A 16,481-nucleotide genomic window follows, 5' to 3' on the forward strand; every position below is an offset into this window, starting at 1 on the left:
CTCACACACACACACACACACACACACACCCTGAACATTCCTCCTGATCTAATTATAGCTCCGGCGCATGTTTCCCCTCCCTCGTTCCTGCTCTCTCACTTCACCACCACTTTCCATCCTCCTGCATCCCGCCCCCCTCCATCTCTCCTTTTATTAAAGCTCTCAGTCCCTGTTCGTCTCTGCTCTCGTTCACGTTCCGATTTTCCTCCAATTGCACAGCTCATTTTATCGATGACATCATCTTTTTCAATTCATCTCTTTCTGAGCCTTCACTCAACTCGTGTCTGCATGCCATTTATTACTCTAACACAGCATCTACACGGTATGTGTGTGGCACACGTCAAAACTAGATCACTTCATCTGACAATTTACGGTTTAGTAATGGTTTACAATTATGGCCCAACAGCATTCAAAGAGCATGATGTTCTGTCTTCCCTGCACATTTACAAGTAAAAATTACACATACAGTACATACACACACAAATATATGTGTGTGTGTGTGTGTATAGGTACTGTATGTGTAATTTTATATATGTATGCATGCGTGTGTATGCGTATACACACACACACTGTGTGTATATATATATATATATACACACACACACACACACCATTGCTATATATTATGTAGTAGTAGTAGTAGTAGTAATATAATCATAATAATAGCTAGAACAACATATACTTTATTCAACAGTTACTTTAATGTTAGAATACTAATTTATGTATAAAATACAGAAATATTAAATATATGTATTTCAATATGCAAAAAAAAACATACCCACCCATAACTGCTATATATGATGTAAAAGTAATAATAATAATAATAATAATAATAGCTACAATAACATATACTTTATTCAATAGTTATTTAAATGTTATATTACTAATTCATATATTAAATACAGAAATTGAACTTTGCCACGCGAAATAGAAACCTTTCTGGTAATTTGGTATTTAAATAACTAGTACTGTATAAATTATACATTGTTGTAGCAATACTAACATTAATTTAGAAATGTTGTTGTCATAAAACAACCAGTGCAGGGTTACTTTTTATACCAACTGATTTCTGTTGAAAATAAAGTTGCTAAAGTCTATTCTTGAAGCCACTGATGACACAGAGGATGTTCCCTGTGTAACCTTCATCTTGAGCTCACAGAGGAAACAGCGACTATCCTCACGCCTCCATAGAGCGATACATAATTGATTTACCTAACACAACACACTGTGCTTGTAAACTTCTCTTGTTGTCTCTTGTACACCCAGATAACAAGAGCACACCGCTTCGTTCGGCTGTATCGTTGTTTAGCAGAGCAGATGGCTCTGGGGGTTTGGTGGAGGAAGAAAGTTTAAACATCATGTTCTCTAAATGAGCTGGACCGTCTCCCAAAACACTGCTTTCATTCCTACCCTGAAGTTGCTCTTAAATGTTTTTCCACCCTCTTGCACACACACCGCATACTTGCCTACTTACACAAATAAGCAGCGCTTTATTCGGCAGCTGTGATGTGCATCCACTCGCACGCCTTTCTTTCTTTGTCGACCACACGCATGCGAAAGGTTCGTCACGGCACTTTCGCATTAATACACAAGCACCACGCTATGAGTGCATAATCTAAATTAATCAGACTGCAAAAACGCACGCACACACACACGGCGTCTCTTGTTACCTATCACGCTGACAGTGATGGAGGCCTGAGTGTTACCAAGCGGAAAGGTGGCAACCTTGCAGGTGTATATGCCGATGTCAGCGAAACCCACGTCTTCTAGCACGATGGTGGCGTCGTGCATGGAGGGCGAGCGAAAGGACAGCCGTCGCTCATATTCGGGCGGGATGGAGATGCCAAACATTGGGTTATACACTGCCAGAGTCACCCATCCAGTGGGCAGCTTCCTCTCCCATGAGCTCTGCGTCAGGCTGAGGTTTGAGTCCACCTGCACCCTGCAGCTGAGGGTGACGTTCTTTCCCAACACGGCGTTCACCTTTGGCGGGACAACCACCTGACTGCCATACACCAGCCCTATGAGAGAGAAATGCACACATCGTTAGTCAGGACACTTGAGCAGCTGCAGAAAAGTGCTCTTGAGGTCTTGAACCATCTCAACTGACAAATCCGTTTTTATCCTGTTCAAGCTCCGATCAATCAGACACCAAGGTCTCTTAGCACAGCTCCTAATTCCAAACGAGAAAAGTCAATTCCCTTTAGTATAGACGTCTGAGGAGGAGACGGATACAACACTGGTTAGCTGGTGTAATATGTTGTGCTGTAAATCGAGCAAATGAAATGAAGTTTTATTGTGCTGGAGGGAGGCTAAAATTAGCCCTAACATTTGACTTGCTGCAAAAACACGGATTTCTAAAATAAAAGTCTAAAAATGGGTCAGGAACAATGCAGTCAGAGTAGACTAGAGAAAAACCAAAAACTAAAGAAATGAAAAATAAAACATGAAATAAATTAAAAAAAAATATATATTCTACTAAACTGTAGTGGCCAGTTGTTTTCTGGAATGCAAATCACTATGTGCATTTAATTTGTTCTGTATTTAACTATAGTACAAAATAATGTTTTAAAATACAAGTAAATTAAATAAAATTCTGCTGAACTAATTGGCCAATAGTTTTTTCCTGAAATACAATTTTTATTTGTTTTGTCTTTAACTATAATCCAACATTATGTATAATAATAAATAAATAAATAAAATTCTACTAAAATAACTGGCTATTACTACAAATTACAACACAGATCATATATGTTTTATAATTAACGAAGTAGCACTACATAATGTATATTTATACTATTTTCATTTCACTGTTTCATGAGTCTAACCTTAATGCCGAGTTCACACTGCACGATTTTAGCCCAGATTTTCACTCGCCAACAAATTGCCAACAAATGCCCGAAATCGGAGGCAAATCGGTGCTCCCTCACATGAGTGACAATCACGCAGTGTGAACTATCAAAGACGTGATCTGTCGCCAATGCCCGTGAAATATTTTGCATGCTAAATATCTAGACCTGTCGCCATTGTGTGAAAACAACAGTGATCTGACGACTTTGAAATTTGTGCAGTGTGAATTCGGCACAAGTTCACAACTGATTTATGTGTGTGTCTAGGTTTGAGGGGAGCGATGGCTCTTTTGGATGATCACGGTGTAACTTTCATCTAAGGAAAGAGCAAAAAAATGTACTGCAAAGAACAAAACCCTGATTTAAAGAATGAAAAGTCTAAAATGGGTCAGGAACAATGGAGTCACAGCAGACTACAGAAAAAAAACAACTAAAGTCAGACTGATTTGATGGTGCACAGAACAACAGCCGAGCGGCAAGAGCTCCGGTCTGCGCAGCCATTAGGCCCATAGGGCTTTAAAATAGGAACAACATGGGCATTTACCACAAATACTCTGACTGTTCTCCTCCTTACCTCCTTCTCTTCCTTTCTGTTAGCCTACCTTCCGTCGCTCAGTCTGTCATCATTTTTTTCCTCTTTCCATTTGCCGAACAAAAGCTTAATTATGTTTGAAAGAGGGTGTGCGTGTGTGTGAAATGAGTGCAAAAGACGGAGAGACGAGACGAGTGCAAAAAGATGCCAAAGAAACAACAAAGGCCACATGAGGACAACCTGTGTGTCTTGTTACACCCAGACAGCTGTGCCCGCACCATCTGAATCCACATAACGCATACACACGCGAACACGCAGCGCAGTCGCACGCGGCCTCTAACATGTGGCGACAGAGGCAAATCAATGTGTTCTGTGGGGAGATGATGGAATTCAGATCATCTGGTAGGATCTTCTCTGGATTCCCACATCAACAACACATCAATCATCTGCAGGAGTGTACAGCAGTGCCACAGTACCAAAAGTTTACCACAGTACAATATCATTTTACAAATATCAGCACAATCTGCTCCTATTCTGCAAAGTTCAGCAGGTCAGACAGCATGATTTGTGAAATTCATTCAATTTCTTAAAGGGGCAGATGCCCGAAAATTAATAGTCTAATTATTTATTCACTCGTATGTTGTTGCAAACCTGTATGAATTACTTTCTTCAGTAATAATATTTTTTTTATCCATACAATGAAGTTAATGGGGTTCAAAATATTAAGATTCTTATATCAAAATACTTGAGTAATCACTTGAGAAGCAAAATGACATAAGTTTTCTTGACGTAAGAGCTCGTTTTCTGTGAAATTTACCAAAATTAAGCATGTTTATGAAAATTCTGTAATGAATTCAGGGCTCCAGACTGCGACCAAATGGTCACATTTTGTCACCATTTTTTCTGCCGGTATGACAAAATTTTGTGAGCAGTTGCACTGGTGCGACCACTGCATTGTTCAAATCGTAAGCGCTGCCATTTCGATTGCATATGAGAAACAGCAAACGGCAAACAAATCAAAAGCGTAACAAAATCCCACTACTCGTTTGAGCTGCGCAGCGCGGACCGTTTATCAGCTCGGATCGTAACGCAAACAAACTTGTCCGAACTCAGAACAGCTTTACTAGTGAACCAAAGCTGATTTCGCGACACTGTTACAACACAGTGGTGCGAGATCCAGTGAGAAGCATTTTAATTTGGCGAAGAATGAATAAAGATAGCTGCGAGATCTAGTGAGATGCATTCAAATTCAGCACAGAAATCTCTGTTATAAACCGATCAAACGGCAGCAATGACAACTACATTTATGAAGCTACGAGAATACTTTTTGAGCACAAAAAAAACAAAAATAATGACTTTATTCAACAATTGTTAACAATTTGGTATTGATACAAGATACCGAATTTTGTTAATCAATTAAATCCTATCAGGAGTTTCCAATATATAAGATGCACACAATCCGTCTCATTTCTGGCTGACGTCAAACCAAAAGGCCTTTTCTTTAGTGTTGCCTAGTGAGCAAAGCTTTAGCACCATAAACACATTATGATCGGTCAGTGATGCTCTTCATCAAAAGGAACCCCAAGTCTAAGCTGAAGAAGACCCTCAAACCAGCCATCTCAGAGTATGCGAGTCTCCACACAAACATATTCATGTGTGATTGCTGGCCGATTGCTGACCTGATTCTGAGAATTAAAACCAGCCCCTCAAGCAACCGCGTCGCTTTGGTCCAGTCAGAGCAACACTTCAAACAAAACTAAATATCTGGATTTAATCTACAGTCTTCGCCATTCCCTTAAAGACCATGCATGTTATACAGTGACCAGCTCTGAGGAAGGCAGAGTCTGTAATAGATAAAAAGGAAAATAAAAGATGAAAACCAGAGGGTACAGATAGATGTTAAACACAACAGGTGGTGTGAAAGATCAGTGGAGATCCTGTGAAGAGAATGCAGGAGCATATTCAGTCAAATAAACAGAAATATTGTACGCACACACCCACCCGTTAACTCGCTCGCCTCTCAAACGACAACGCTAATTGCAACAAGCTGTCGGTCGGAAGATGTAATCGTAAATCAAAACCCGCCGCATTGCTTGGCAACAGACTCCAAACATTCCGCCGGAGCATTTGTCTTGCCAGCAACAACCCTCCTCCTTTTGTCTCGACAGTACATCCTTGCTGTGAATGGAAGAGGAGGAATAAAAGAGACAAAATGTTGCAAATAAGAATCATAAAGGAAGTTTGGAACAAGTTATATCTTCATAAGCGCCAGCTGGTTAACAAAGCCAAAAGATGACCTCACAGGAATGGATGAGCAAGGGAGGAAATGATCTGGAGGATTTCAGGCTGGAAATGTTGACTAACATTATGCCGTCAGCATTTAAACAAAGGCATTTCAGGCCACCGAGTCTCACAGAGTGAATGGGGAATGCCAAAATGCAGGCCTCTCCATCCTTAAATCACTGGGTTCATGACAAACCAGCCACAAAGTTTCTGCTTTGACCAAATGCAGATGGGCACATTTTCAGTTGAGGGGCGAATAAAGGTGCAAAGAACTGCATTGATGGTCTTCAAAATTTCTGAAAAGCTATAAATTACATTTCTACTTTCTTCAGCCTGAGCCAATTAACATAAAAACTCCATAACTTTGTTTTAATATGTATGCCTAAAACCTAAAAGCCTTTGAAGCCTTGCAAACCTTACATTTCCTTAAGTAAACACCAAAGTAGGGTATTTGCAATTCTGTTTGGTGTTACAAGTGGAGCAAAATACACACACTTTTGGGTCAAACACTGTCCAGTCTGTGATGGAATAACAAGCAATAAATGGTGGATCTGAGAAAGAATTGTCTGGCTCATATTTCACCCCTGAAAAAAAAAACAAAAACAAAAAACAAGCAATTATATTGCAATTATATTATACTGTGAAATATGACCCAAACATTTCTTGACAGTTTTTGTGAGATTCACCAACTAAGTTCATTGCGTTTATCTTCAGATTTGTATTATACTGAATAGATGATAAGAAGTCAGCTTAATGAAAAAATTCAAATGAATGATAAATAATAATCTTATAAATCAAATATATGCTTATTTTTCCATCTAGGGTAAGGTGCAAAATTAATTAATAAATAAAACTGATGTTATTATTTAATAAACAAATTATGCTCATTACTTATAATGTTCATGTTAAACAGTTAATGTTAATAATCCTTATTTTTAATATTTAATATATTTATAAGATTTATTCTATTTACAAACTCCCAAAAGGAACTATTCTGTCCCTATCTTATTTGATTTTTTCAGAGGCCTGAGCTAAAAATGAGGATTTCTGATAACATGCCTGCTTCAGACTAGTTTCGGCATGTCTAGCCACATTCTGCACACAGGAGACAATTTTACCAAAACCATGTGCCAAATTAAAAATTCCCTAATGCACTAATGTGTTTTATTAATTAAATTACTTCAGAGACTGAGAATAAAGTTCAGCAGAGACAAAGCTGTGCACCAAATAAATAATCTGAATGGTGTAATAAACAGCACGATACAAACTCATGAATGCTCCACGGCGCACACACACACACACACACACACAAGCCCGAGAGGTCAGAGCGGCACAGGAAGTTAACTGTCCTGACAGCAAGGACACTGAGCTCCCAGAAGGGTTCGCTCTCTGTTCTGCCTCAGTCAGCTATTCCCTCACATGCGCTAGCTACCTGCAAGGTGTGTTGGTGCATGTGAGGGTGTCTGCTCGTGTCTGCGACAGAAGCTGCACGTCTGTGTGCTGTGAGGTGATGGGGTTCAATTTTCCCTCTCAAAGACAGTTTGTATTCATTGCACATGGCAGGTCGCAATGGAGCCAGCACCTCTGCCATGATTCAGCAGATGGGCTTAACATTGCCATATCTTTTCCAAAATAAATATTCATGGAAGAGAAGGAAGGAGAGGGAAATATGTAGAAAGAAATGAGTTTGTCATGAAAGAAGCTAAACAATCTCACTTCCCCTTTGCAAACATTCCTCTTCAGGTCAAAATAATCCACAATCATTGAAATAATCTGCTGATGTAACCTAGGACTGCATGGAAAAAATAACAAAAAAATGCTATTTGGCTTCTTTAGGTGATAAAGTAAAAAAAAAATAATAATAATAAAAAAATACTATAATAATAATAATAATTATTAATTATTCTCATTATTATTATTATTATTAACGTCATTGTGCTTATTTTTTTTATATAGGGTAAGGTTAGGGTACTAAATTATGCTATTTAAATTATTCAAGTGAGAAAATAAATAAGAAAAACAATATTAATAATTGTTACTATACTATAATAGTTGTTACTATTATTATACTATATTTGCTTATTTTTCAAATAGGGTAGGGTTAGGGTACTAATATATGTTATTTAGATTCTTCAAGTGAGAAAATAAACAAATAAACAAATAATAATTTTATTTTATTATTATTATTAATAATAATAACGAGAGTGAGAGAGAGAGATAGAGAGATAGAGATGGAGATAGAGATAGATAGATAACTTTGTTACTACAATTATTATTATTGTTATTATTATTATTATTATTATTATGACTATGGTTATGCTTCTTTTCCCATCTATTATTATGCACAGATAAGCAGGAACTGACCTGCTTAAAATGCATTCTTCCCATGTACGTGACAAACAAAATCCACTGACCACCTTCTGACCTTTTTGGAGAGCCTCATTTTAAAATATAACATTGAACAATGATAAATGACCATTGGCGATGTAAAGGAGCAGCATGTGAAGCTGAACAGGTGTTCTGGACAGAGACATTGAGCTTAACATGACTGCATCTGCACACGTCAGGCGCACACACAACACACACACACAACACACAAAAGAGATGCTGAATGAAAATAGACCTGGGTGACTGAAGAGCTCAAGGTCGTTTAAAGAAGATGTCAGGCGTGTAGGATGGAGCTTAAGGTCGTATGACAATAGTGTTGTGTGTAAATCTGTACATAAAGACACTGACAGGCACTGACGTTAAGGGTTACACCATTTTTGTATGTAGCTGCAGAAGTGGCTTCAGGTTTCACATAAATATGGTCACTGCATCTCCAGCGGCCTGAGCACTCAGCAAGAACGCATGCACCAGGGACCTCAAATAAGTCTCCTCCTCCCTGAAAAAGACAAATAGCCTGACCAAGCTCTACACAAGGCATAACTCCATGAATTTTATGCTTTTTTTTTATTTATTTTTTTTAAGTTTTCTAAAAACTGGTTTGAAGATGAAGCTCTATTTCATGCTCCTACATGTCAGCTTTTACCTCAAACATTTACTACTGAATCAAGCTGTTCCAGTTTGGCTGGTTAGCATAACAAAGAAATTTCACCTTTAACCTTTTAACAGCAAGACTGCAAAACTACGACCAACCTGGCGAGTGATTCATCAGTTGTCAGCAGGCTGGCTTCTCAAAGAATGGCCAACAATTGGTGACAGAAAACAGAGCCCCTTCACAGCATCGTGGTGCAGGGACTCGCTGAGCAAGAGACCAGCGGGAATACGTGTTAAGAGACCGAAAGCCTGTGTTGTGACAGTCCGAGCGGTGGTGTCTTCAGGCCAGTGGTGAAGCTGATGCTCTCACACAGAGATGGTGGTTTTGGGAAGAGTGACTCATGGGGCTCCTTCAGAAAGTAGCACACTAGCTCCAGTCTAGACCACAGAGAGGCCTGGAGCCTGCCAGAATCTACCCCATACCAGCACAAACAGTCAGCGTGAGGGGAAGGCGGTTGCACCAGAGGATTCTGGGACTGAGAAGAAAAGCGTGACGGAATCTACTTTAAAGCACCCAAGTCAAATATAGCACGAGGAACCCCCGCAAAATCCTATACATGCACTCTAAAATACATGTTTTGTGCATTTTTTCTCGGGGCTTTGATCTTGTTAAGTATAATTTAAAAATGATTTTTCGAAGTTGTAAATATAACAAAGCCTATTGGAGTTCGATGTGCAAGAAAATACTACTTCAGGTTTTATACTTCACACTTAATTCACTGTTACTTGCCAAATATTTGTAATTGTTTGTGAAATTTACTATAAATTTTTTTACTATAAACCAATCAGGAAGCAGCACACTAGCTATAAATATAAATTTACTATAAATTTGTGAGTGAAAATTGTCCTACGCATTTTTTTTTCAATGTAAAAAAAAAAAACTGTAAATATATAAAATATATATTATGTTTGTGAAATCTACTATAAATGGAGTGAATCGTCAATTTTTGTAGTGTATAATGTTTAAAAGTTGTAAATAAAACAGATAATTGGAGTTCATTTTACAAGAAAATACTACTTCAGTTTTTATACTTCATGTTTAATTCACTGTTACTTGCCAATTATTTGTAATTGTTTATGAAATTTACTATAAATTTGTGAGTGAAAATTGTCCTACGTCAACTTTTTTTTCAATGTAAAATAATTTTTAAAAAATATTAAATATTTTATATGTTTGTGAAATTTACTATAAATTTGAGTAAAACTAAATGTCAAAAACGTATATTTTTTTCCAATGTAAAAAAACTAAATATATTAAATATATTATATTACATGTTTCTGAAATTTTCTATAAATTGAGTGGGAAAAATTGTCAATTTTTGTAGTGTATAATGTTTAAAAAAAAAAAAAAAGTTATAAAAAAACAAAGATTCTTGGCGTTCGTTTGACAAGAAAACAAGATTTTCCACTTCAAAATTTAAACAAATATTGTGTAAAATTTAATAGCAATTTCTGAATGAAAATTACAAACTACACCTTTTTTCAGTGTAACTGGTTTAAGTTATAGTTTGCCATATCTTAAATTAAAAGGAAGTTTGTAAGAATAGCACATTTCCTCCATGTTGTGAAGTTGCAGGATTTTGTTAGTGAATTTGATGGTTGTGTAAAGATATTATTGATGACACTGCAAAAACAAAGAGAGATTATGACAGCAAAGCTTCACAAAAGTGCTATTCTGATAAGACAAGGCACAAAAATAATCCCTTTTTGCTGTAAAAATCCCTGATTGTGCCACGTGACTGAAAAGCTGCAACAGCACAACGGCTAGAACAGCAGCCCAGGTCATATTCTAATGCTGAGTCACAGTGTCTCTGTTCCTCAAGCTTCTAATCGGTCAACCTCACTGAGCTGCAATTCACAAGCCACTGTTTTCTAATGGTCAAAACAGCAATGGAAAAATAGCCGTTTCCCATCTCCTACATCAAAACCTTAACACTCTCCTTATTCTTCCTTTTGCTCCAGCGGAACAAACCAATGTTTTCATTTTACTTTGGTTGTCTTTTCCATCCCTCTGAGGTTAATATCATTCCATATGCCTGGTTAATATGAAACCAGAGTGAAAGGAATACAGTGGTGTGAAAAAGTGTTGGCCCCCTTCCCACACTTTTTCACACCACTGTATATAGGGTGAAAAAAAGGGAAGCAGCCCAGGAAGAGAAAAAAAAATAGATAGGTTTCAAATGCTTTTGACTAGTTCAATACACTCTGGCAAAGAGAATTCACAATGAACAATATCATCTGTCCCAAAATCAGATGTAGCTCTGACTATAATAGTATTTTGAGAATTAAAAAAAAACACTTCAAAAATTAAATTCATTTATTTGAAGAATCTTTAAGCAGCAATGAAAATATGAAAATAAATGAATGAATAAAATAAATGAAATGAAAAAAAGAAAATAAATAAATACATAGTAAAACAATACAATCATTATATATGATTAATTAAAATAAATACAAAAATTATACAAAACAATAACATACTACTTAAAGTAAACAATACAATAAAAATGCAAGAATAAAACAAATTAATTCAAAATAAAAAGAAATTACAAATTAAATAAAACAAAAATTAAAAATAAATAAAACATTAAATAAAAATAAACAAACAAACACATAAATAAATAAATTTTGAGAACCATTAATGGCAAAATTTGCAGCAAATAACTTGACAGTGTATTCCTCACACTAAGATACTGTATGGCTTTAAATTTGTGTAATATTGGACACAAATCATTTAGACTTCTTTTATTTTGCTTTTTACACAATCAGTACTCGGAAAAGCTGCACAGAGATGCTTAAAAAATTATCCTTTTTGTGTTAAACTGAAAAAAAACACAACAGCATATGGGTTTGGAACAACATGAAGGTAAAGAGATCATGAGCTACTCCTTTAACTGTACGACATTTAGATGTGACTCACATCAAAGCTGAGGTTGTCTGAATAAAAACCAGCCAAGCCCTTCATTTCTCATGGGCCAAATTACAGAGCACCCCATGTGCGCTCAACCCCAACGCTCCCTGTGAGACCCCCTTTTTCCACATGATAACATAAGAGGTCTCTGAACAGTGATTTCCTTCCTTCTCCACTTCAAAACACTGCTAATCACACCATCAACTATCCCAATTTAATGCTGTTCCCTGGGCTCTCAGCACACCATTCACCAAGCAGCAGCAACAGGAAGATTAATGAAACATGGCTTTAATGTGTGTTACTAATAGGAGGAGAAATGCTTTTCTTATGGGAAAGTCCCAGTTGTTTCCGCCGTCCAGCCAACTTGTTTCCTCACTCCCTGCAACTTCTCACAGAGGCTACACACACTGGGCAATGATACCTACGTTTCGTTCCAAAACCTCACTGCCTATATAGGCAGCACCCTAACAGTCACAGAACCTCACAAATGACCTATCTGGAACTAGGGCTGTCACGATTATGACATTTGGCTGACGATTAATTGTCTAAAAATAGTCACGGTTATTGCGATTTATTGTCTGTTTTAGGGCTTTGGCAATTATGGCGATTATCACGATTAATTGTCTGATTTTTATGGCTTTCATTATATAATTGTGATTAATTTAAGGGTTCAGTAAATAATTATGAATGCATCGATCCGATACTAAGTATTGGTATCGGCTCCGATACTGCCATTTTCTGCCGGATCGTCATTTGAATAAAAATATATAAGCTATGAAATTAAACTAGCTGTCCGTATAATTTAGCAGCAAAAACAATATCTTGAAAAAAAAATTTTTATACAATTTAAACATGTTTATTCTGTTAACTATTTGTATTCTTACAAAATACATTCATGAAAATAAGATAGAAATCATGAGAAAAAGAAAGGCTTCTAATAATCTTTGTGTGTGCAAAATTTTGATATTGTGAAACGCTTCAAACAGAGCGGCACAAAGCTCTTATGCACATCCAGGGCGCAGAATGGTGCACTTGAAGCAACATGGAGTCGCACCGCTTATACACATCCAGGGTGCAGAATGGTGCACTTGAAGCAACATGGAGTAGCAGCGCTTATGCACATCTAGGGTGCAGAATGATGTGCTTGAAGCAACATGCACTCCACACGTACAAACAAAGAGAAGAGAAATGTAGGGCCCTATGAAATAAGTTTTATTTTTTTTCCTGAACTCCATTTTATTTTTTTCCAAATTCCATTTTTTCCGTTTTAATTTTTCTTGACTCCTTTTTAATAGTTAAATTACATTTTATTAATAAAAAAGCATGTCTAATTAATTAAAATCGTGAAACATACATTTTCACATCAATTTATTAAAAGTTTAACAAAAATTACATGTTTAGGGCCCTATGAAAAGTTTAATTTTTTTCTCACCATATTTTTATTGTTACCAAATTCTATTTTAGCATGTCTAATTATTTGAATGCATAAAACAACTTAATTTATTCAAGTAAAGTAGCCTAATGATGATGTGCTTGAGGCAACATGCACTCCACACGTACAAACAAAGAGAAGAGAAATGTAGGGCCCTATGAAATAAGTTTTATTTTTTTTCCTGAACTCCATTTTATTTTTTTCCAAATTCCATTTTTTCCGTTTTAATTTTTCTTGACTCCTTTTTAATAGTTAAATTACATTTTATTAATAAAAAAGCATGACTAATTAATTAAAATAGTGAAACATACATTTTCACATCAATTTATTAAAAGTTTAACAAAAATTACATGTTTAGGGCCCTATGAAAAGTTTAATTTTTTTCTCACCATATTTTTATTGTTACCAAATTCTATTTTAGCATGTCTAATTATTTGAATGCATAAAACAACTTAATTTATTCAAGTAAAGTAGCCTAATGATTTTTTTTCCTCAGAAATTCTGTGTTATTTATTTACATTTTTCTGGTTATCAAATGAAGGCATAAAAAAATAATTTCATTTATCTTTTAATTATAGAAAATTAAGCAAACTTTATTTTTTGGCAAACAAAGGGGATTTACTATTAAAATTAAAACATGGAAGAAATGTGTGATTATTCTTTTAAAAAATAATGTTTGTTTCATTATAGTAGTAGTAGTAGTAGTAGTAGTAGGCTATGTACATCCTACTGAAAAATAGTAATGGGCACAATGTCTTCAAATCAAACCGGGCTTTTATTTTGATGGGTTGCCGTGAATGACTTCTGTGTATGTGATATGACGCTAGTTTTACTCAAATCAAATGGTCAAATGCTCATGAAGTGACTCTCAGAGCAGTTCTGGAGATGTTGTTCATGTGTTTACGTCCTCATTTAGTGAGACGGCAGACGCTGAAATCACTGCGAGTGTCACGCGCGCTTCAGTATGTGTGTAGTAAATTAAGCTGCGAGTCTGCGCCTAGGGCTGCACGATAAATCGAAATGGAATCGAGATCGCGATTCGACAGAAGCTGCGATTGTCATGCGTATCTTTCAGTGAAGCACGGTTCTGTGATCAGCAGTAAATCTCCATCCAAAGGCCAGAGGGTGCTCTCGTGTGGAAACTCCAAATACGCCTCGCAGAAGAAACCCAGAAAATCGCTGCAGCTGAATAAACAGAAGATTCAACTGCTATGCCGAAAATTCAGCTTTGTCATCAGAAATAAATTACATTTTAAAATGTATTTATTTAGTTATTCAAAATTGTAATATTTCAGAATTTTACTCTTTTTACTGTATTTTTGATCAAATAAAAAGCCTTGGTGAGTAGAAGAGACGTCTTTCAAACACACACAAAATTCTTACCAACCCCAAACTTTTTTTTTTCTTTCAAGAAACCTTATAAGGCAACATAATTCAGTTGCCTACACCTTCCTTTTGAGCCTGGAGTGTTTTTATAATGCCTTAAAATGCTGCCTACGTAGACAGCTTACAAAGTTTTGAAACAAAACAGTTGTCTAAACAAGGAAGAGATGAAATGCCAAATGCTATGACAGTGCAGTGATTTCGATCCAGACTGGATGTACAATATTTAGGTCATTTGTTTCTACATAGTTCATCCAGATCTGATATAAAGAGCCAGTTCCAATCTCAAACACAAATCCCGTTCTGGGATGCATTAGCATGGTGAGGACAGATTCAAATATACAAGGCAAAGCGCGTCTCAAGGATCCGTCTGACCACAAGTCTCTGATTAAACCGATGGACTCTTACTTCAAAACAGTCTGCTTTCAGGTCGGCCCGTCAAGTTTGCGCTGCAACAGGGAGGGACTGAGGAATGAGCGGTTTGGGGGCCGAATCCATGTTTGAGCGTGGGAGACGCGAGTTCCTCGCTGTGGTAGGTGCAGCAGAGCTCCAATAAGGCCTCCTAAACAAACAGAGGTCTAAGCCTATGGGAGATTTTCTAACGTCTAGGAAATTTGCCCAGCGTATCATCCTAAAAAATCCCTTTTTCAGAGTCCATATCCCAGATAGGAAAACAAGGGAGAGGGTGGGTGGGTACATGCACTCACACACAAATTTAACTCAGCTTTGCCAATGCGGAGGATGTTGGAATACAGTAAGTTTACTTGAATGATGAAAAGAGAGAACGAGCCAGTCTGATCTCACTCCGTTGAAGACACCCTGTAAGAAAAGCACTGACTCAGAGGTAGACCTATTTCTATCAACTGAACTGCGACTCTGCATTCATTTTACATAACTCACACAAAACAAATACACTAATAGGAAACTATGTTGCATGTTGACACACAATGAGTCAGATACAACAAAATAAAGAGTGTGGTCATGTTGTGTTTTCTACAAGATTCAGATTTTGCAGCTAGGAAGCCAATAATGAATAATCTCTATACATCGAGATGGCGCCGCAAATGGCAGCCACGAAGCTGAGCTCCGCAATTCTTCTCATGTTTTTGTTTGTTTGTTCTGTGTTTTGTCATTTTTCTTCTACAAGTTTTACCAGAGACAAACTCCTTAACATTAAGGAGCACATCCCAGACAATATTTTTCCGTTTTGTTGGACATTCTAGTGGGAGGTACAGCTGTGTTGTTCAAACGCGCATGCAGACGCAGAAGAGGGAAACGCGCCGGCGCCCTGGTTAAGCTCTGCACGCGCGGCTTTCGAACTGTGCTCCCAAGCATTCATCTCACGAATGTCCATTCCCCTTCCTAACAAAACGGATGAACTTCTCCTCACCCGCACCAACAAGGACTGTTCAAACTCTGTGGCACTGTGCTTCACTGAAACCTGGCTGAGTGAAGCCATTTTGGATAACGCGCTTCATCTGCCGGGCTACCAGCTGTTCAGAGCAGATCGCATCACGGAGTTAATGGGGAAAACGGGGAAGTTTTTGAAGCTGCTGCCACCGATCTGGACGAGCTCACAGAGACCGTAACCTCATATATCAGTTTCTGTGAGGATATGTGCATCCCCACCAGGACATTCTTATCATTCAATAATGATAAACCGTGGTTTACTGGGAAACTCAAACAGCTTTGTCATGCCAAAGAGGATGCTTACAGAAGAAGGGATACAATCTTCTCTAACCAGGCCAGGAACAGACTAACAAAGGAGATCAGAGTGGCAAAACGATCTGAATGTGTTTTACTGTCAATTTGAAAAGGCCAGTCTATAACCCCATATCTGCTCTGATCTGCACTTCACACATTCACCTACCTCCCCTGCAACCACCCTCCCTCCCTCCCCCACCATTCAACCTGCGCTTAAGGTCTGTGTAGAGGATGTGAACCGGGTCTTCAGGAAGCAGAAATCTAGGAAAGCTTCAGGCCCAGATGGTGTTTCACCTGCCTGTTTAAAAGTCTGCGCTGACCAGTGGTGGACGAAGTACACAAATCAAG

At 37.4% G+C, this 16,481-nt stretch overlaps 1 protein-coding gene across 1 annotated transcript in view; it reads right to left on the reverse strand.

Moving 5' to 3' along the window:
• The window catches only part of nectin3b (nectin cell adhesion molecule 3b), a 47,604-nt gene that overhangs the window by 12,380 nt on the left and 18,743 nt on the right, over positions 1 to 16,481 (reverse strand). Inside the window, exon 3 of the mRNA XM_016477360.1 lies at positions 1,671 to 2,021. Coding sequence (XP_016332846.1) covers positions 1,671 to 2,021 — 351 coding nt within the window. The remainder of the gene's footprint in view (positions 1 to 1,670; positions 2,022 to 16,481) is intronic.

This window comes from Sinocyclocheilus anshuiensis, unplaced genomic scaffold (assembly GCF_001515605.1).
Source record: "Sinocyclocheilus anshuiensis isolate Anshui unplaced genomic scaffold, SAMN03320099.WGS_v1.1 scaffold412, whole genome shotgun sequence".
Taxonomy (NCBI): Eukaryota; Metazoa; Chordata; class Actinopteri; order Cypriniformes; family Cyprinidae; genus Sinocyclocheilus; species Sinocyclocheilus anshuiensis.